The 21,538-nt window shown below is 47.6% G+C and overlaps 2 protein-coding genes across 8 annotated transcripts in view; both read left to right on the top strand.

Moving 5' to 3' along the window:
• The window catches only part of ZNF638 (zinc finger protein 638), a 48,539-nt gene extending 30,475 nt beyond the window's left edge, over positions 1-18,064 (top strand). For all 4 annotated transcript variants that reach the window (XM_072037933.1, XM_072037932.1, XM_072037931.1 and 1 more), the window contains exons 19-26: positions 363-488; positions 4,186-4,235; positions 8,023-9,442; positions 10,075-10,143; positions 12,632-13,631; positions 16,005-16,097; positions 16,910-17,028; positions 17,754-18,064. In XM_072037933.1, coding sequence (XP_071894034.1) covers positions 363-488; positions 4,186-4,235; positions 8,023-9,442; positions 10,075-10,143; positions 12,632-13,631; positions 16,005-16,097; positions 16,910-17,028; positions 17,754-17,813 — 2,937 coding nt within the window. In that variant the 3' untranslated portion in view covers positions 17,814-18,064. The remainder of the gene's footprint in view (positions 1-362; positions 489-4,185; positions 4,236-8,022; positions 9,443-10,074; positions 10,144-12,631; positions 13,632-16,004; positions 16,098-16,909; positions 17,029-17,753) is intronic.
• Positions 18,065-19,541: 1,477 nt separating this feature from the next.
• DYSF (dysferlin) overlaps positions 19,542-21,538 on the top strand; it is an 80,552-nt gene continuing 78,555 nt past the window's right edge. For all 4 annotated transcript variants that reach the window (XM_038178651.2, XM_038178647.2, XM_038178648.2 and 1 more), the window contains exon 1: positions 19,542-19,694. In XM_038178651.2, coding sequence (XP_038034579.2) covers positions 19,607-19,694 — 88 coding nt within the window. In that variant the 5' untranslated portion in view covers positions 19,542-19,606. The remainder of the gene's footprint in view (positions 19,695-21,538) is intronic.

Below are 21,538 nucleotides of genomic sequence, written 5' to 3'. Positions count from 1 at the left end.
ACTTCCCCTAGCAGCTTATGCTCATCAATTACAGCAAAATCCAAGCTGAATGTGTTTGGGAACCAGAAGGCTGGACACGTGGGTAGGAAAGCTCCAGGCTCCCCTGTTCTGTGATACAATTCTTTGCTTCTGCAGATAATTCGAACACAAGATTTCTTCCTTCAGCCTCACAGAAAGAAGAGAGTCCACTGTTCTCCATATGCAGAGCACAGGGTTTCATCAAAAATGCTGCTTTTAGCAAATCTAAAATGAGGATGTTGAAGGCCTCAGAAATACTAAATATCCCATGCTATGCCTACTTAATAAATTAAATTTATTCTGAAGTAACAGTCATTTGAAGCTTGTGCTTTTTTTCATTTCAGGCAATTCTACAGCTGGAGAGTCCCAAGGCAGCTAGATCAATGTACTGCTTCCTGAAACAATATCCCTACAAGATGGGTGAGCATACGTTGAGCTGTATGTTGTCACCTAATGGAGAGTATGCTGAAGTAAGATTTCTTCTTTTTCAACAGTACACTATTTTTGTGCAGTAGTACAGCCTTTCTGTAAGAGCAGTGGGGATAACGTCAGCATTTCCTTCAGTATTTGCTGTTGTGGATGAGTGAAAACTGTGTAACTGTGGGGTGCTGAATGAGCTAGTCTGAACTCTGGAATGTGTTATACGTGTGAAAAAGGATGTGTTGCTGTATGGTTTTCTTTATATCTTTCTCTGTTTTACAAACGTTACGGAATCACAACTGACAAAAGTATTCCGTAACGAAAGATAAAGAGAAAAGGAAGAAAGGAAGAAAAGTAGCTGCTTAGTACTGGTTAGAGAAGAATTTATGACTGAAATGATGAGAGAAACTCTATCAGAGTTTGATTTGTCTTTTCACAGTTCATCTACTTCGGTCCTTTTTTGATTCCAGACTCAGTTGCTGTGTCAGCATTGATCTGTGGGCCTACAGCTGCTGCTGTTTTATTGCCTGCAGATGGAATTACTTGCAGCATCGAACAGCTCCCTGCTAACTTCTGGTGATTTGCTGAAAGACCAGTAAACTGCAGCAGCAGAGAGGGGAGTTTAGTGTACATTGCACTGGGTAAAGAGCTCCGAACAAGATACCTGAGCTATCTGTCCCATGGCACTCTCCATCTCTTTGTCACATCTTCCAAGTTATGTTTATCGTAGGGGGATATAGGTTGGCTTTTGTTCTTCTGAATTTCAAATAGTTTTGGTCTTCATAGCTTACATTTAACTGCAAAAGCACGGACCAACTTGGCAGCTCAATATGAGCTGTTTTCTGTCAAGAAAGACTACAAGCTGTACGGTTATCTTAAGCTGAATTCGGTGCTTGTGAGATAGATAAAGCTCTGCTCTTACGAGGGGTTATCCGTGTGAATTCCATCCTTGGAGCTCTCCTTCCCTGCGTGTTCCTGGTCATTTTCATTGACCTGACTTAGAGACACTGCTCAAACACGAGGATTTGCTGGAGGGGCAGAGCATCCCTTCACTGTTACTCACCACCAGGTAGAAGTTTAACTTTTGGTGCTTAATATCAAGAGCATCAGTCTGTTACTTCAACACAGGGAAGTCAAATGTCTATAAATCACTCAGATGCATGCTTCTTGCTGTGCTGACCGAGCTGTCAGTATTCTCACCAATCGTCACAGTGATTTTTTGTGCATTCTTAATTTTATTTTTTGAGAGCAGGTTGGGGACTGATCATTGACAGGTATTATAGTTTGTTCTCTGTTGCACTGGCAATTTCGTGTGCTTTACTGGAAAGCATCCGTACTTAAAAAGTTTATAGGGTAGCTGTCCGGTGTTTGGGATTTTAAAATACGCAGTGTGGCAGCAGATTTTGGTATGCATTTTTGGTAGGGTTCTCTTGCAGCTGTTGAGTCTCATTGCTGATGGTTTAGGACGTAGGGTACGCAACCACACGTGACTGGGCACGTGGATGTTTTTGAGCGGATTTGTAGTGCCCCTTTCCAAGGAAATCAGCGGGTGCTGTGCGTGTGTAGGATCAGTTACCTGTTCCCTGCTCTTCAGGGTGACTCTTTGAAGTGTCCGTAGGGAGCCTGTGGTCAGCCTGGCTGCTACCTTCCGTCCTCACCTTCTGGGCATTCACCTGCAAGAAAGTACGATAATGGTGAAAATGCCTTTGAATTCCATAATTAATTCAGACAACTGGTTTAAATTTCACTACGAATGCTCCATCTCTAGCACGTGAGCCTTTCATTATGGTACTGTCAGTGTGGTGCATCCCCCAGGAGCCCTGCAGGTGATGCGCTGCTGGATGTGTTAAACCCAGGTGAGCGTGGGGGCAGCATGCTGTCCTCTCTGCTGGGTGCAGGAACCTGCATCAGATGTCCCTGAGAGGCTTTTCTTTCCCCCCCCCACTGCAGGATGATGCTGATTCCTGTGTGGGATAAAGCATGTTGTCTTCTGTGCCCCACTGCATTTTGTATTTCTTCCTAAATAGTGAACTTGAGGTCTTTTTAAAGAACATAAGTTAAAGTTGTATCAGGTCATCAGATGCATTTAAGCGTAATATCCTTTATTAGATTAGCTGGGTAGCTGAAGAAATAACAAAGTCTTCAGGATTATAAGCTCTTAAGTCTAAAAAAATGTAATAAGCTCCCTTAGCACTGAAAAACAAGCAAAATATCATAATTAAATGCTTCTGCTAAGGAACGCCTGGCGAGGATGCACTGTGGGAACACTGAACCAAATCTGCTCGTTGTAGCCATTCCTGTATCTTGTGTAGCACAGAATAACGTGCCTTTGTTGCTGCAAATGTCTCATCAGAGCAGAGTTCGGTGCCAACAAAGAATGGCATTCAGCTCTCTGTTTTCGAAGTAATATTTCTTTCCAGCTGTGCACTCTGGGGTGATTTGGGGTGCTTGCCTGACCTGGGGACGTTGGCCAGCCTGCCAGCAGGGACTGATGCCAGCGGCACAGTGGTGGTAGTAGTGGAAGTGCTGCTTAATCAAGTATAGTTCTGTTTTTGTCATTTTGCTGGTAATGTCTTGAGTATTAATATTGCTGAAACAACAAGAATACATCTGTGGGGAAACTCAGTTAACAGTGAACATGCAGCTGGATACAGAATCTTCACTGCGCTTTGAGTCAGTGAGCTCTGTGCGCTGCACATCTTCCTCGGTGGTGGTGCAGAATCTGGATGCTGTGGCGAAGTACCAGAGGAGCGTTGAGCTTGGAGCCCCATTTGACCCAAGCTATTTTCTCTTCTCTCTCTCAGAAGGCTCTCTGAAGGAAAAACAAAGCTATCTTGAATCTATTATAACATAGCTGGCGCTTTGACACTTACTGTATCTGGAATATCCGTTCTTAGAAAGGGAAAAGTAAGGGCTTCAGAAAAAATACATGCATAAATAAAAGAGTAATGTGAACTTTATGTATATGGAATTAATCTGAAGTTCTTTTATTGGGGCCAGTCTTCAAATGAGTTTGTAGAGTGCCTTCAGAAAAGAAATTTCAACCGAGTTTTAAAAGTTGTTGGGTTGCTTGGACCTGTGCTGTGAATTGTGATAGCCACAAAGCTTGGATAGATTTTTTTTCCAGATGTTATTTCATTAAAATTATTCTATATATCAGCAAATAGAAAAGCTTAGTCATGTTTAAGCAATTGATACTACTACAGCAGGTTTGAAGGAATGGAGTCTGGCCTTGGATTTTCTGTAGGTATTTGCTTAACTCGAAATGTGCTTCCTCTTCCAAGAGGTGCGATGCTGCTGTTTGCAGTACAGCACTGAGCTGTCAAGCTAGCTGCAGTTTACCTGAGCTCTGCAGCTGTTAGCATCCTCCCCGGTACAGGAAAGAAGATGCTGTCCGGGAAAAAAACGTTTAACATCCTCTCTCCCCAAAATACATCCCAGGCCAAAAGCTAATTCTGCTCAAAACCCCATCTTTGAAGATGAGGTGAGTGGAACCGCGGGTGCTGTGCCACACGTTCTGCCTGGCAGCCTTCTGCTAAAACCTCTTACCAGCCATGAGCTTCTATTTGTTGTCTTAGGAAGTCCTTGTTCTGCAGTGAGCAATTTTAGACTAGTTTACTGACATTTGATCTTTCAGGTAACACATGCGTTAAATTTGGGTTCATGGTGTTATTAATTAGCTGTCCTACACAAACACTGTGCTCTTCTGCAAGTTGTAGCTACTGAACCCTGCTTTTTACCTTGCAGGCTGAAGCTATAAAAAAAGATGTGAAGAAAGAGGAGCCAAGCAAAGGAAGGTATGCCCCTCAGATATTTAAGATTTTTTTTATATGTACTGTTTATGGAATATCCGACATTAAGCAGATGCTGAGCCACCTCTAACCAAGCATGATGAAAGGACGTGCTGCGAGATGCATCAGCTGCTACCTGCTGTTACTTCTTTCAACCTTCTGTGTGTTCTGTGTGTGCAGGACGTGTGGTGTATTGCTGTAGAGCTGTACTGTTTGTGTTCACCTTGAAAAACGGGGCTTTGAAAGAAAACGTGGAGGAACGGGGTGAAATCCTGTTTTCTGTGTAGTTCGTTGAGATGTTGTTGTTTTAATAATTATGGCCAGGATTTTACCACAGGTCCTGGAAAGTATGTTGGGAAATACGTGTTGGTAAGACACTTTTTTGTTGTATTTAAGCAGGAAGCGTTACACTTTATTTTGTCTTACAGTGCTTTCCTCTGTCGGAGCACCTGGCTCTATTGTTTCTGTTTCCAAATGCTAAAAATAAACTTGAACTTCCTTGTTTAACTTATTAACATTCACTTCATGCTGTGATACAGGTCCCTAAATTGATTTTAAAAATGTTTAGGTGCTACATTAACATCAGAACCTAGAAATGGGAAATTGTGGTTTTGGTATGTTCCATTAAAAAAAAAAAATATTGCTTTACAGACATTGCTTGTGGTAAAATTTCTAATTGTGGAGTAACTATTTGTTGGTTTTTGTCTCGGTTATGTTTTGGGAGTACTTTTGTAAGTGGATAGATCATCATAAGGGTTCTTGTTAACAAAATGATTTAAGATGCCTTCTGTGACTCAAATTCGTATTTCTGGATAAGATTTGTCATTTAAAAAAAAAAAAAGCTACCTAATAATTGTCCTTAAATTTGAATTTCAAGTAATGACGCTATATATACTGTTACGGACTGTTACTATATTTCCAAAAACCTGTTTCTTTCAAACCAGACACCCCTAATTTCATGAAACTTCTCCTCACACCCTGGTCAGACTGGGAAGCGTTAGTTTGTGCACTGGCTCTGAACCCCACGTGTGTAGACGTGCAGGTAACCTTTTTGATTGCAGACTGGTGGGCTGTAGCTAGTGATAATTCAGCCAAAACAATTCTGGGGTGAACCCCAGCCCCTGCAGAGCTCCCTGCCGAGGCTGGTGGGCAGGGGGCAGAGCTGACGTTGTCCCTGCAGGTAAGGATGTGTGCATCCTCCTTGTCTGAGGCAACTCTCCTTCTCAGCCTTCATCACCAGACCAATTTTTTGAGTTACAATCCATAAGAGGCAGAACATAGCTTAAATATTATCATATATGGGAAGTCTTTGCCACGTTTTTCTGGGGAGGAAGGGAGCAGCAGAACTGGTGCAGCAGAAGGCAACGCCTCCTCACTGTCCTTGGAGGATGTGATGTCAAAAAAAACTTGGATCAGCTTTTTGAGGCTTGTTTTTTGCCCAAACTGCGCAGGGTATTCATCCAGCCCTGTGCTGACTGACTTGCTTTTAGAAATGTTGATGCGTTTTGTTCCTTTCTGTTCCTTTGTTTTCTCAGCTAACGATAGCTGAAACTTCCCTTCACCAGGTTAAGGATCAAGGTCTGTCCTCCTGCTCCTCCTTAACCCTGAGCCGACGTGTGGATGGCAGGTTGGGTCTCTGTGGTGACACAGCCTCTGCTCTCTGTGCTGGCACTTCCAGATCCGAACCTCTCCAGGTCTTTCCCTGGCTGACTTGGGCAGCGATGGCTGCGTGCAGCCACTGCTGCAGGGACTTTGGTTCACCTCTGTGCTGAGTTCTGTACACGACATCCATCTTCTGGGTCTGTGGGCTTCTCGCCCAGTGCCTTACAGATCTTTTAAGCATCTTCAGGCACCTTGAAGCTTCCTCCTGCTCGCTCATCTTTATCTGCACATTGCCACCTCTGCAGAGTTCTTCTTCCATTGCTTCAGTGTCTACTTCGAACCCATCAGAATATATTTTGGAGGCCACCAGGGCTTCGTCCAAGGCACAGCAGGGCTGCTGGCGTGAGGGGAGGCATGAAGGCTGAGAATCCAGCAACTAGGACCTCGTTTGAATTGTGCAGAGGACAACATGTGTGCTGCTTGCTGTAAGGTGTGTAGCTAGCACATGGTTTTAGTGTTCGCTGACATTTTTCCATTCTTTGTACAAAGAGAGGCTAAGCAGGGTGCAGCTGAGCAAGGTGCCAGAGCCTGTATTTAATCAAGTTTGCCATGTGTCAGTGACAAAGCTGGGCTCTGAGATGTCCAGGTGACGTTTTGCTTCACAGACTCATGAGACTTAAAGCCCAGTGGTCTGTAGGACACTCAGATAGCGGAGGAAATGGACTGAAGCACTTTTTGCTTTGGAACCCTCTGGGTGTTTAACTGATACCAAAATACCTTTCGTGCTGTGACTGAATAACCTGACACCACAGCATAAAAAATCAGTTCAGCCCGGACTGCTTAAACACTCACGGGGCTGGGTGCAGGGTGCAGGGCGCATGCCCTCCTCTTGTGCCCAGATGCTCGGTGTGCATCACAGCACATTACAGCTACGCCAGTTCTCACTTGGCTCCGTGAAAGAGCTTTGAAGCAGAATTCACATCCCTTCTTCCTTCTCCTCTCACATTTTAGAGCAGCAGAGCACGGTGCCCTCGGGGCTGGAGGAAACCCTTGCGATTATTGATTTTTTTTTTGTGCTTCCACAGCACAGACTTTGAGTTTGCCTGTTCTCATCGCTCTGGCTCCACGTGTTGTGTGCTCCTCTTGTTCTCCCTTCATCTGCTCCCCTGCAGACTCAGCATTCTTGCCAGCACCAGGCACAATTTTCTGTCCTTCCATTCTCTTGATGAGACCGTACCAAAACGGCAAGCTCTTCTTCCTTATCTTTCTGAGGATTAACACAAACACACACTCTATTCGTGTGCCTGGGTTCAGAGAACCCATAGCACAGCCTGCGGGTGTCTGATGCTTCTGTGTTTGCTTCAGCACCCAGCGGGATCATCAGCATTGGTGCTTCGACACCCCTCATCCTAAGAGGCAGGTGCTTGAAGGATGCTCGTTTTCTTGAGCCTTGTGGGAGAAGGGGCACAGACACCTCTGGTTCCGAAGTCTCCCGAGCTCATCTTTGGAGAATTCTTTCTTTCAGAGAAATGGACTAACTGGTGTTCTCTGTAAGATGCCGTGCTCTGCGTGTCATCCTGGGCTTTGTGATTTTGGGAGCTGACAGTGGGATCATGTAGCGAGAACAGGGCCCAGCCAAGGGGAGCCTCTGTGCCTGCATTGTTCCTCGCCGCTGTGTGAGGTCGGTGGAGCTTAAATACAGCCTTATGCCTCCCTCCCCAAACGAGAACAGGCTCGTAGCTACTGGAAGAGTTCTCCAGGTCAGTGGCTGCAGCTTCAGACCGACAGAGCCTCTGTCTGCAGCCGTAACAGAGCTGGTAACACGCAGGGAGGGCGAGGTTTGGTTTTGCTCTTTGTGCTTTCACAGTCTGCCTTTTAGCAGGGGATCTAAATTGTAGGAGCTCCCAGCAGCAGCGAGGTCACAGCAGTACCGGGTACCACCCTGAGAGGTCTGACGACAAGTAATGTAATTCACAGAGTCTCGCAGTACTGAGGTGGATTAAGCAGAAGCATAAAACTAATCAGCCGTTCGCCTCAGTATTTTAACCGTTTTAACACTGATAGGCCAGATTTCCAAATGCTAAGCACTAATGCATCAGGAAATCACCCACCATTGGCGTCAAGAGGTTACTGGTAACTGTAGAATTCTCAACATAGTTTGATTTCTTCTGTTTTTTTTAAATGCATTTAGCTCTGGCTTGAAAAAATATCCAGAGGGAACAGGAGTGGTGCAAACAGCAGCTGCTAATCCTCCAGTAGAGCCTAGTGTGGCAAAGAAAGAACCCATTTCCATCTCTAATGTCAAAGAAGAGATGTCAGCAGTACAGATAGAGCCCTCTGAGTCCCACCTGGGAAGAGCAATAAGGGAGGCTGCTCCAAGACTGGCAGAAGCGCCCGTGGAGAAGGAGGAAGCCGAACTTGGCGTCGCATCCATCGACTCGGCTGATGCTGAACTGCTCGGAGCAAAGGCAGAAGAGCTGCTGCCTCCTTCCAGCCTGGAGAAAGAAGAGGCACTTAGAGATAATGCTAAACTGGAGCTGGGCAAGTCTGCTGTTCTGTCTGCGTCGGAGAAGGAAGTAAAAGCGAGAGCTGAAGAGCCGTCTGCTGCTGCCACTGAGCCACCAGGAGAATCGTGCGATGCGGGGAAGGTGGGAGATGTGCCTTCGGGCTCTGCTCTGAAGCTGCCAGGAGAGAAAAAGGCAGGGGCTGTCCCTGAAGCCGTGCCCCCTGCTTTGGATGCAGCCTCAGCAGAGATGGTCTCGCCTGTTGTCACACAAACGAGCAAAAAGTTGGATGCTCTTGAAAAAAATCATGTTTCTGGTGCTGTGAATACCGACTGTGAAAAGCCAGTGACTCAGATAACGGAGAAGAAGCCCGCACTTCAAACCGGGGTGGCCGTGGAGAGGAAAGTGGACGTAGCTGGAGCAGCCACCGAGAGGAACCCAGAGGAGTCTGCGCTCAAAGCTGGAACAGCCACGGAGGAGACCCCTGAAAAACTTTGGGGCAAGACTGGGGCAGAGCCAGAGAAGAAACTTGAAAAATCTGTGACCAAGGTCGGGGCGTCTGTGGAAAACGCTGAAAAAAATGTGAATGAAAAGAACGAGGGGAGTTTAAGCAAAGCACCTCAAAATAAGGGAACGGGACCAGCAAAAGTTGATGAAACCTGCAAAGCGCTTCCAGCGAACCCCTCGTTATCTGTCAAAGAAGCTTCCTCTGTTGGTAAAGCGATTTTAAAAGCGGTGGTGTCTCTTCCTGATGTGTCCAAGGCGAGGGTTCCGGTGAGGAGAAACGAGCCTCCCCTGTGTAAAGGAGAGGAGCAGAAAGCTGCCTCGAAACCTGAGCCCCGAGGACAAGCGGTGGCGGAGAAGAAAATGGCACCAAAAGAAGGGGGAGCTCCGAGAGCTGCAAGCAACCGAGCGAGCCTGGGAGACGGCAGCGGCAAGCCGAAAGTGAGCAGAAGTTCTGTGGTTGATGGAAAGGGAGGAGGCAATGGGAGGAACTCATCCCAGCAAGACAAGGACTCGCGAGTGGAATCTAGGGCTAGTTCAAAACAGTCTCAAGAGGGGGAGAGTAGATCATCCAGCACGAAGAAAGACAACAGCAGCAATAAGGTGAGGAGGGCAGGAAGGCCGCTTCAGTGTGCCTGGTCGGTAACTAACTCCATGCTTCTCTCAGAGGTTGAGTATGGGACGAGGAGAGTATGTTCCCCTTCCCCTTCCCATAAATCACTCAGCTGGTCTGGGCCAGCGGCCGAGTTGGAATAGCACCATGGTGGGCAACCAGTTGCTTTTAGCTGCACTGTGTGTAATGCGAGGATGTAACTGGTTCGAAAATGCTACTCGGATAAAATTGCAGGAAGGTATATTTTTTGAAGCGAGTCTTTATATTGAGTGTTATACCTTTTATGTTCTTGGATTAGTTCCGAATGGGAATCGATAAGCTTTCTGTCCTTTTGTGAGCTGATATTTGCTTTGTCAAGTCCTGCACAGACACTGGTTACTGGAAAGAGGTTCCTAAGCAAGGTGCTGCCTGTGACTTGTTGCTAGAGACTGTCTGCCTCGACTCTACCGCTGACGGTTGGCGTAGCTCTGTACTTGCCAAGCATGTGATCAGAAGCAGAATCTGGACAATTAAAAAAAAAAAATCATTAAGGGAAGAGTTCGTGGTTTTTTAATTTTTATTTTTCTTGTGGACAGGTTAGATGCCTTAACTGATCTCTTGTCAACTTTTGTCTAACTTGCAGGCTTCTCTTGGCGGCAGTGCTGTTAGACCTCCGAAAAGTGGCAGTAGCAGCAGTGCGAAGCAAAAGGAGGTAAGGGTCTGACTGTAACTGTTTAAAATACAGATTGTCTGGACAATTTGTGTACTGAGAATCTTCAGCGTTCTTCCTAGGGAATTCCTGGTTTTATTACTGGTTTTTATTACTGGTTGTTAAACAACAGGCATGAAGCTGTAAAGTCACGCCATTTGGGAGAGAAGCTTCAGGATGTGAGTGCTAAAAGGAGGTGGTTCTTGGTCTTGGATAACACCTGTTTGGGAGAGGAAGAATTAATTAGCTACATCCCCAGTTAGCTACGTAACATCTTCATCCATCATCGCACTTGTGAGAAGAGGAAGGAAGGTGAAGGTCCTCTAGCTCTTCATAAACGACTTTTATAACAGCAGATAATCAGAATTTCTCCATCCACAGTGTCCCTTGCATGCAAAGGTGTTTTCCACAGGTTGTTTAGCAGATTACTGAATGTTTTTTGTGACTTGTTGGTTTGAAGAACTTTGGAGCTATTGGCTCAACTCCCAAAGAGTCTCTCTCTTTGATAGCTTGATCTTTAGGAAAGAAAAACAGACAGAAAGTAATAAAAACACATACAGATGAGGTTGTGGAAGTAGATTTACAGCATCAAAGCAAAGGTCTGCTGGGTCAGTAGAGGGTCGCTGTGGAAAAAGGCTTCCTGACCTAGAGCTGACAACCTGGATGTAATCCACATAAACTTCTAGCTTGACCAAAATGGTGTGTTTGGGAAGTTAGTGGTTATCTGATGTTGGTGTGTGTTGCAGAGTTGGTGTTATCTAACGGTAGGAGATAACGCGTTCTTGTATCAAGCTCCAGACATGTTTTTTTAATCCCAAGAGCAAATTCCTCAGCATTTGTAAAAAGGTTTTGGAATGTCTTTTACCACTTACAGCATTATTCTTTGCTGCAGTACAGCTGATGAGAACCAATATCTTTGTTCTTCTTTTCACAGAAGAAAAAATCCAGTGACATTTGATTTAAGTTGAAACATAACATTTTCTTGCATTTTCTTCACTCTGCCCACTTTACATTAAATATTTCTAAACTTTCTGCATCGGGATGCAGGTGGAGACATATGCTGTTCCTGCTTTTGGTAGCTTTAAAATAAAGAGGGGGAGGAATGTAGCCTTTCAGTTTCAGATTTTTTTTTCTGGAGGTCTGTTTCTAGTATTACTAGGAAAATTCATCTTGCCTTGGCCTTAAAATTCTGCATTAATAACTATTTTTCACTCTTCTCGTGTTGGACACCGACCAGTATTTGACAGCAGGATACAGATTTTACAAAAAAATAAATCAGAATCATTCATTGAAGAAATCGAATGGATAATATGGGACTATGGATATATGGATATTTGGATGTGTTTTACTGTCTAGAATTAATTTACTTTAATTGCCTTCAAGTACACATCTTATACATCTTACCCACCATATCCTGTTGTTCTGATGATAAAAGCAGAGCCATTTTATAGTGAATGAGGCTAACGCTCTGTTCCAAAAACATTACTCTGTCTACCGAAATAGCCTAAATGTAATTTGGGTTAATTCAGTCTTTCATTAAACTCAGCATTTGTCCATTCATCCTCCTCCAGATGTTCTCAGCTGCAAATGGCATTAAATCGCTGCTAATTCTTTCCAGTAGTCCTGGAATAAATTGCACGAGCCACGATGGAAGGCAGCACGGTCAAACTGCAGGGTAGCAGGAATTTTTGGTACATGACACGTTGCAGGAGGATGCTGTGCCTCCAAGTGAGGAGAAAAGGTTGTCGGTCTCTGTCGTTGTACCATAAGAAGGTGGTAAAGTGTTTGCCAGAAGGCTAGGCAGACCTCAACGGGAAGGACAAAATGATCTTAATTTATCTTAAGATCTCTAAGATACCTTATCTGAATTCTTTATTAAGGAATGGGGAGGTTCCAGTCCTGGGAGCCCTCTCCTAGGCTGGGGCACGGAGCTGTCTGAGAACCTGGAGCTGAGATGTTAGAGTGAAACCCAAGAGATGAGATAAAAAGTAAGTCACTGGGACAAAGAAGCCTTTGCTGGATCATCTACTGCAGTATCCTCTGTTGGAGCAGTGCTAGCAGCATCTGCTGAGGGAAGAGACTGAGATCTGACACAAGAAAATAGGGTTCTTGAAGGCTACTCTGGAGCTATTCACATTTTCAGTAGACTTCCTGCAGGTTATTGCAAAAATGCGCACAAGTATTCAGGGCTTTGGCCCTGCTCTTTTCATAGACACCAATATTGGCTGTTCATCCAGCTGTGTGTTTGAAGAATCCTTTGGATTTCTGAGTTAACCTCTGCTTAATGCAAGTCGTGAAATAATGAAAACCGTTCCGTGTGAGGTGGAAGGCCCGAGCATTTTTTTCTACCTTGGTCAGGTTGAATTTTCTTTCCCTTCATCCAGCTTCTGTGTGTAGCTGTTTGCCACGAGGCACCGTGTGGATGGAGGTAAGCGTGGGTTACGTTGAGCTGAATGTTGAACTGTTCTATTTGTGTTTTTACACTCTGTAGGAAGAGGAGCTGTTCCCGTTCAACCTGGATGAATTTGTTACCGTGGACGAGGTGGTGGAGGAGAGCGAGTCTCCCGTGAAAACGCGGCGAAACCCACCGAGGGGCAAGAGGAAAGACGGTGCTAAAAACAACTCTTCCTCCGAGCCAAGTTCGAAGAGGAGAAAAGGGAAAAGCTCCGCAGCACGCATCGCCGAAAGCGAGCTGTCTTTTGTCACGTTGGATGAGATCGGCGAGGAGGAGGACGTGGCCGCGCAGCTGGTGGGAGTTGCTAACCTCGAAGCACTCAGCGACCCGCAGGGCCTGGTGGTGGTGGATGAGGTGATTGAGGAGGAAGAGCTGATGGGAGAAGCGGTGAAGGATCCTCAGTCGCTCGTGACTTTGGATGAGATATCTGAGCAGGAGGAGCTTGGCTCCCATAAGGACGTCCCCGGGTCGGTTTTTGAGGAGCAGGATTTGAAAACCGAGCCCTTGGTAACTGTAGATGAAATCGGTGAAGTAGAGGAGCTGCCGCTGAATGAGCCCACGGGCCTGAGCATCGAGGATGTGCTGAAGCAGAAGGAGGATGAGAAAGGCCCCGCGGAGGATTCTGGAGAGTTTGTGACCTCTCAGGTGCCTGACGATCCCAGCGCTTTGGTGACAGTGGATGAGATCCAAGAAGACAATGAGGACAACCCCCTAGTGACGCTGGATGAAGTTAATGAAGATGAGGATGATTTTCTGGCTGATTTCAATCGCCTAAAAGAGGAATTAAATTTTGTTACGGTAGATGAAGTTGGAGAGGAGGATGAGGAAGAAGAAAATACTTTCCCAGGGAAAAATCTGAACGAAGATGAAGACGACGAAGATATCGTTGCTGTTGCAGGACCAGAAGAAGAAATTGCTGCCATTGCAGGACCAGAAGAGGAGGATATTGTTGCTGTTGCAGGACCAGAAGAAATGGAAATTCTGGGAGATATGAGTCCAGAAGACGAAGATATTATTGCAATCTCGAAGTCAAAAGGTAAGGAACCTCTTCTAGCTTCCATGGGGGAAATAGAAAATAAGATGCTTGTAACCATTGCACAGGGAAGGGACAGAGGCATCCTCAAAGCAAATGGAGGAAACTGAAAAAAAAAAAACAAACCCAAGTCTTCCACAAAGTCAATAATTGAGTTACTAGGAAGGAAATGAAGACTGGTAGTGAAGAGTAGTCTGAAGGCAGGATACTACATGAATGCATTTTGGGATGTAGCCTTTTCTCTTGATTTAAATTAAGCAGCATATTCCTGTGAAATGTTCATTTGGTGTTTACGATGGCTAAAAATGGGGAAATGGTTTCTCTCCTAGCCTCTAATGCAAAGCTTGGTAAACTACCCAACACTAAAGATGATTTGTAATCTTTGATTACAGAACCAAACTTGATTAAAACGGGTGAGTCAAATAAAATACACAAATACGCAAAGTGAGAGCTTCCAAGCTGGGTCTGGAGGGAAAAATATAGCAACATACAGTAGGAGGAATAAGGAAAGGATTAAGAAATGCCCAACAGAACCAAGCAGGGAGAGATACAACCTGCACACAAGAACACTTCTGGCCAGAGCGTGGGTGGAAGGCTCGGCGTGACGCAGTCCACAAGTGCCGAGAGTTTCTGTCTCTGCTGATGCAGCTGAATGCTGACAACAGCGCCTTTTGTTCTGCTGTGCTGGAAAAGCTTTTGTCCATCTTGCTCTTGCTGCGTAGCAGAGGCAACCTGAGCAGGGCAGATTTTAAAAACAGTATTTTAAAGTTTTTAGTTTCTGTGAACAGTAGGAAATAGGTCAGTTAACTGTGTACACACCAGTAAATACCGAAATGCAATATTATGTTGTAATATTGTTTGTTACAGAATGTAAATTTCTACATGATGAACAACAAAAAAATATTTTCTATGTTCTATAAGCAAGTAAATTGTAAAAAGACCTCTTTTTTTTTTTTTACAATTTTACAAATATAGACCTCTTCTTATAAAAAGATCCGAGCACTTGAGCTGATTTCTGCTCTAGGTGGTAGTGACAATTTATAAAAACATCAGAGACACAGTGATTTTAGTGATTTTAGCCCTACTCCATGTAGTAAAGTCGCAGGCGAAACAGGTGGATGTAGAAAAGTTCTCCCTGAGCTTGAGAAGCTGAGCAAATAACCGGGAAGGAGAGGTTAAAGCGGGTTGAGCGGTGTTACTGCGAGTCCTGAAATCTGACCCCAGCAGCAAAATAGGAAACGGGCTCTCAGCTGCTGCGGGGCGAGCAGGGTAAGCGCCGGGCAGGCTGCAGCAGTGGGTGCAGCGTGCTGAGAAATGCTGGGGCTGCCTGGGGCGTTCCTTAGCAGCTTCCTGGGTTTCAGTAGTATGGCCAAAAGGCTTCGTTGCCTTAACCTTGCTCGAGGTGAGTTGGCGTTGCAGTTATTTGAAGGCAGAAGTGGAAGGGAAGCGGCTAGTTTTGATGTTTTTGGCCAGATGATCTGTTCTGATAGGCTAAAACCCAGACGGCTTGTTTATCTTGCAGAAGAGGCTCCCTGGCTCCAGAAGAATCCTAAAATGTTAATTTAGGGAGTGCCTTGGAGCTGGTTCATCTGGTGACCGAGTCGTGGTTGGGTTTGGCTCTGTACCAAAGCTGTGTCCTGCAGTGGCCACGAACCTGGCAGCTTAGTGAGTGCCCCTCGTTAAAGCCAGGCAGCTTCTCCTGTGTTGCGCTGTAATTTTGGTGAACCAAAATCATTGGAGAGAGTTTTCTGTTCCTTTTCTGTTTTCTCTGATTTCATCAGTTTAATTATCTTCACGGGGAGGTGGAATTTGGTAATAAATCCTGTTCAGGCTGTTGGGTAGAGAGGTGGCAGCAGAAGGCTGGGATAATTCACAGAAAAAAAGGTGAATGCTTTGAAAGTGAGTTCGTGCCTCGCTGGAACAACTTGCTGAATGCGGTGGGTGTGCTGCTGGTGGCTTTTTAAAAAAACAATGATTTGTTTTGTTATTTCTAAGTTGAAATACTGTTGTTGGACCGTGAGGTAGTTTAATTCGAGGAAGTCTGGTAGCTTGCCTTATGAAGATAATCCCAAAGTTAGCGTGAAGTCACTGGTGAGAGCTCTGGAGCAGAGCAGCTGGGAGCAGCGGTGGTACAGCTGAGAAGTGGAAGGCTTTTGGGCTCACCAGCACACCAGTACCCTAACTGGGAGCCTTGTCCTCGGGGCTGGTGCCAGGAGTTCCTGAGAATTGCTCTGTGCAGAGACCAAACCGAGTAGGGTAGAAAACAGTAAAGGCCATAAATATGGTGTTTGTTTCGAGCAGTAAGGAACCATTTAAGTCCAGGATGCTCTAAACTAATGGCTGTCTTTGTTTTATTGTGCATTTTTTGGCCTCCAGTTGATCAGCTGGGATCAGGACGGAAAGAACCAGAGCCTAAGCAGAAGAAAACGGTTGCTTTGGATGCATCAAAGGTGCAGAGTGCTCCAAAAGGTAAACACAAAACAAGCCCAAATGCTCCATGCTGTTCTTGTCGGAAAACACCTTTCTGGTTTGTTTCAAACACCCCAGTTGCTTCATGGCCACGTACAGCTTCAAATTCATGGCCCAGAATCTCTTTTTATCCCTACAAATGCACGTTTAACACATTTCTGCTATTGGTTTCATAGCAACAGCAAAGTTGAAAGTTCATTTTTACTCAAATTTAATTTACAAATACAGGCTAATTTATTTCTGATTAGCACAGCGCTGGGATTAGAGCAGAAAGGAAACATTACAAGTTCTGCCACCAGCTTTCTCTCAATGTATACACGTGAGGGAACTGCTTACATTATAAAAAAAAAAGCATGTGAGTATATACACACCAAGATTTTCACCTAAAATACTTTTTAGACAAAACCACTGCAAGCATTTGAACTGTAAAAGAAGCTGCTAGGAAAACCTGGATCGCTGCCTGGTGGCTTGTGCAACGTTTGTGTGACAGAAAACGTTCACATCGCGTGCTGTGGGACAGAGGTTAAACTTGGCGAATGGGTTATGTCTGAGATGCTTTAGGGAGGGCTAAAAGACGTCAGGGTGGCTGCAGATCCCGAAGTCAGTTGTGCTGTTCACAGACAAGTCCGTGCCCTTCTGTTTCTTGGAGGTAGGGCAGGGGACCAGCTCAGCTCAGAAGCATCATTTTGTAAATGCTGACAAAATGTAACCAACATCCCTCCAGTAATAACAAGTTCCGTAGATTTGGCCAAAGGAATCTGATTTTTTATTTTTTAAGCTGTGTTTTGTTAACACGGTGTGCTCTCTGTCAGATTTAGATTACCTCGTTCCCAAGGCTGGCTTTTTCTGTCAGATCTGCTCTTTGTTCTACGCGGATGAAACGTCTGTGAAAAATCACTGCAAGACACCGCTCCATCAGCAAAACATGGAGGTAATGCCGGGGCTTCTCCGAACGCTCAGGGGTTCAAAAAAAAAACACAGCTTGTAAAATGTGTGCTTCAGGGAGTGCTAACAGCCTCCTCGTTGGCATCTGGAGCTCATGGTAATACTTCAAGGGGTTTTAATTTTAAGCTCAGACACAAATATAACTCAGTCAACAAATATATTGCTAATAGAAGTTAACAAATATACAATATAATATATATTATATAAATACGTATATATTTACATTATATATACATTTTTATATAATTTACATTATATATTTTTACTTACATTTTATATATTTTTATTTACATTTTATATAATTTACATTATATTATATATTTAACTATATATATATAATCAGCTAACAAATATATTTTTAACTCCTGAAATTAGCCAAATTTATCAACTCCGTAAGGCTATTTGAGTTGCTATTTTCTATCTGATTTGCAGAGTAAGGTACCCAGCATCACGTGAACCCCCAATCCCTAATATTTTGCTCTCTGCCCCACGAAAATTCCATCCATCGCCCTTTGGTGATGTGGTGTGTGTCTCTAGGGTTGGGGGTGAGTATTTTTTTTGGTGCAGATGGCACAGAGCCACCTCCAGGAGTTTGCTGACATTTGGCTGATGCTGTTTTGAAATCTGCCCTGTATTTAGAGCATGATCTTATTGTAGCCTGGGGAATCGCAGAGAAGCATCACTTTTCACTGTCTGTCCTTCTTTCTGCAGAAATTCATGGCCAAGCAGAAGGAGGAGGGTAACAGCGGGGAAGAACGGAGTTCAAGGTGATCAGAGGAAAGAGGAGTTGTTTCAGCAAGTTAAACTTAGGGTCCAGTCAATTTTGTGTATTTTGCTATGATTTAATTTGTAATTTTGTTTCAGAAGCAAGCATTCATGTTGTATAAATTTGAGCTCAGTATAGACCGACTAAAAAAGATGTATGGTGGCTTTGATTTGTATATCAAATCATCCGACTCGCAAGAGATTTCTTTTACAAGTGTCGACATGAAATAAATGTTCTTATTGTATAGTTAACACCAGGGGATGGCGTTTGGCGTGGTTTCTTGTCATCCAGAGGGCTAAAAAAACACGGCAGAGCGGGGGGATTCACCCCAGAGATCTCCCAGGTGCCGCTTTGCAGATGACATTTCCCATTCTTCGTGTGCTCCAGTCTTACTGCCCCAAATCAGCGACTATTGTGGCAAAGATTTCGGTGATAACAATCAAGGGGACTCGATCGTGCTTGGCTTTCTCTATCCACCTTTTTCCTGTGGCCCCTGAAGTCTCAGGGTGAAGCAGGACTCCAGGACTGAAGCCATCGGGTGGGTCTCTGTGGGTCTCTGATTCAGCATTACCCGCGTGCCAGCCTGAGTCTGGATCAAAACTTTGCTTTCAGCTTTCATTTTTCACCTCGTCTCCTGAAATTTGTGTCGAACTGCGTTGGTTTCTGCTCCCGCATGGCCGGGGCGAGGGAGGCAGCCCCTGGGTCTAGCTGGCAGCGATGCTACAGGCTGTGCTGCTGCAAAACTCTCATCTTCAGGCCTCTGCTCAGTGAAACACCGCAACAAACTCTTTGTGATTTAAATTATCGTTGTTTGGGATTTTTTTTTTTTGCTGGGGAAAGCTGCCCAACGCGGGGCTGCCCTCCTCCTCCTCCTCCTCCTCCTCCTCCTCCTCCTCCTCCTCCTCTCTCCCTTCCCTGCTGGCAGGGGCTGAGCTCTGCAGACAGTGAGCAGCTGCGGCTGGCGTGCTGCTGCTTAACTGCTGCCTCCCCGGTCTGATTACCAGCGACTCTTGGGCTTACACGGTTCATTTTTAAGAAAATTCCATATTTCTGCCCCAAATAATGGGGCACGACCTGGAATTTCTTGAGAAGAGTTGGTCTGCGCCGTGCCCCCCAGTTTGTGCCTGGCCTCAGCATTTTCCCCAAAACCACACCCCAGCTCATCCTACAGCTACCAGCATCTCTGGGGCAGAGGTTTTATTTCAGAAATGTTTTTTTGGGGGGGGCTCCCCGCGCCCCCATCCCCTGGGCACAGCTCTGGGGCCGCAGCCGCAGCCTCCTGGCACTTTTGGGTGAAATCCGCGGGCTTTTAGCAAAGTTTCCTTTGCGTTTTCCAAATATTTAGCTTGACCAACCCCAGCTCCTTACTGGGGGCTCTCACAAAAGGGGCGAGGGTTGAGGGGGGGGGACATGGGGGGGTCCTTGGGGGGGGTGCAGGGACAAAGAAGGACCCCAAGGGGACACCGCAGGTTTTGGGGTGGTGGCCTCTGGGTGAACCCAAGCCACAAACTGGGGTTACTGGGACACGGGAACAGGACCGGGGGGGGGGGAACACACATTGTGGGGGGGGGGGACACACATTGCGGGGGGGCCCTCCCTGACCCCCCAGCTGCGAATCCCGACCCCAAAAACCTCCGAGGGACCAGGGGGGCGCCCCCGGACGGGGAAAACCGAGGCAACCCCGGGCTCCCTTCGCCTTTAAGGGGCGGGGGGGCGGGGGGGGGGCTCTGCTGCCGCAGTGCTTGGCCCGGGGGGGGGCCGGGAACGGGGTTGGGATCGGGGTTGGGATCGGGGGGCGATGCTGCGCGTCTTCGTGCTGCGGGCGGACAGCCTCCGCACGCCCGATGCCGACATCAGCGACGCCTACTGCGGGGTCCAGTTCCGAGGTGGGGGGGTCTGGGGGGGCTTGGGGGGGTCAAAAGGGTCGGGGAGGGGGTCAGGGAGGGGTTAGGGGGGCGTGGGGGGGGTTGGTGTCTGCGCGCCCCCCACCCCCGTGCTTGGAGAGCCCCAGGGAATGGAGGGGGTCTGATGGGAAGGGGGGGGTCTGGGGGTGGGGGGGGTGTTGGTATGGGGGGGTCGCGTTATGGGGGGGGTCCCGGTATGGGGGGGGTCCTGGTGTGCAGGGGTGTGGGTGTGTGGGGGGGTCCCATTATGGGGGTCCCATGCATGTACGGGGGGCACAGTGTATGGGGGGGTCCCGTTATGGGGGTACCGTGGGGGGGGGGTCCCAGGATGGAGGGGGGGGGCGTGGATGTTCAGGGGTCCCAGTATATGGGGGGGGTCCCGTTATGGGGGTCCTGTGCATGTGCGGGGGTCCCAGTATGGGGGGGGGGCGTGGATGTGTGGGGTTCCCGGCAGAGGGGGGGTCCCATTAAGGGGGTTCTGTGCATGTGCAGGGGTCCCACTATTTGGGGGGGGGGGGCATGGATGTGGGTGGGGGGTTCCCGGTACGGGGGGGGGGTCCCATTAAGGGGGTCCCAAGGGGCGGGGGGGGGCAGCACGGAACCACTGCGGGGCCTTCCCAGTTCCTGCGGGGCTCCCAGTTTGGGGCTGCCTCTGGCCTCCAGCCCCCCCCCCCAGCAGCGGGTCCGTGTGTCACGGAGCCACCCACGGCCCCCCCTGTGCCCCCCCCCCCGGGGGGGGGGCTGGAGGGCACATAGCTGAGCGGTGAGCGCAGCACCGGGGCTATTTTGGGGCTATTTTGGGATGGTGCTGCCCAAGGGACCTGGGGGACGATGGCCGTGGGGGGCTGCGGGGTCCCAAATGTGTCCCCCCCCCCGGTGACAGGAGAAACGAGGGGGTGTGCGATGTGTCGTGGCTGGTTTGCAGCGTCCTGGGGGGTTTTGGGGTGAAAAAATGCCTTTTTATGGCTTTTTGGAGAATGGGGAGCGTGTGTCCGTGTCCATGTGCCCGTGTCCTGGGCTCTGCAGCCGGGGGGGGGAGATTTTGGGGGGGGGGCTTCCCAGTGGCAGGAGGTCCCCGTCCCGCTGTCAGGGTGCTCGTTTTTGGGACCCCCCCCCCCCCGGGTCCCCGATGCAGGGAACGACCCCTCCTTGCTCCATCCCCAAGCTCTGCCTTCGGGGGGGTGTCACCCCTGCTGCCCCACCAGTGGCTCCCAGTCCTCCCAGCTGTCCCAGTGCTGGGTTCCTCGCAGCGTCCCCAGCTCCTGGCGCTGTGACATCTCCGGGCTTTGTCGCGTTCCCAGGCCCGCTGCTTTGTCATTGCTCCTGCAGCATTCATCGAGTCCTTGTGCCCAGTTATCCCAGTGCTTGCAGCACCTGGGGTCCCAGTGCCCCAGTATTCCCAGTGCTCACTTATCCCAGTGCCTGCAGCACCCTGGGTCCCGGTGTCCCATTATTCCCAGTGCCTGCAGCATCCCTGGTCCCAGTGCTCTGTTACCCCGGGGCGTGCAGCACCCTGGGGTCCCGGTGCTCCGTTATCCTCAGTGCCTGTTTGTTCTGGGGGTGCAGCACCTTGGGGTCCCGGTGCTCCTTTATTCCTGGTGCCCTCTGTCCCCGGGCATGCAGCACCCTTGGGTCCCGGTGTTCCGTTATCCCTGGTGCTCTGTTATCATGGTGCCTGTAGCACCCTGGGGTCCCGGTGTGCCCTTATCCCCAGTGCCCGCTGTCCTTGGGCGTGCAGCACCCTTGGGTCCCGGCACTCCATCATCCTCAGTGCCTGCTGTCCCGGGGCATGCAGCACCCTGGGGTCCCAGTGCTCCGTTATCTCC

This window comes from Anas platyrhynchos, chromosome 4 (genome assembly GCF_047663525.1).
Source record: "Anas platyrhynchos isolate ZD024472 breed Pekin duck chromosome 4, IASCAAS_PekinDuck_T2T, whole genome shotgun sequence".
Taxonomy (NCBI): Eukaryota; Metazoa; Chordata; class Aves; order Anseriformes; family Anatidae; genus Anas; species Anas platyrhynchos.
This window is presented reverse-complemented; position numbering and strand designations above follow the sequence as displayed.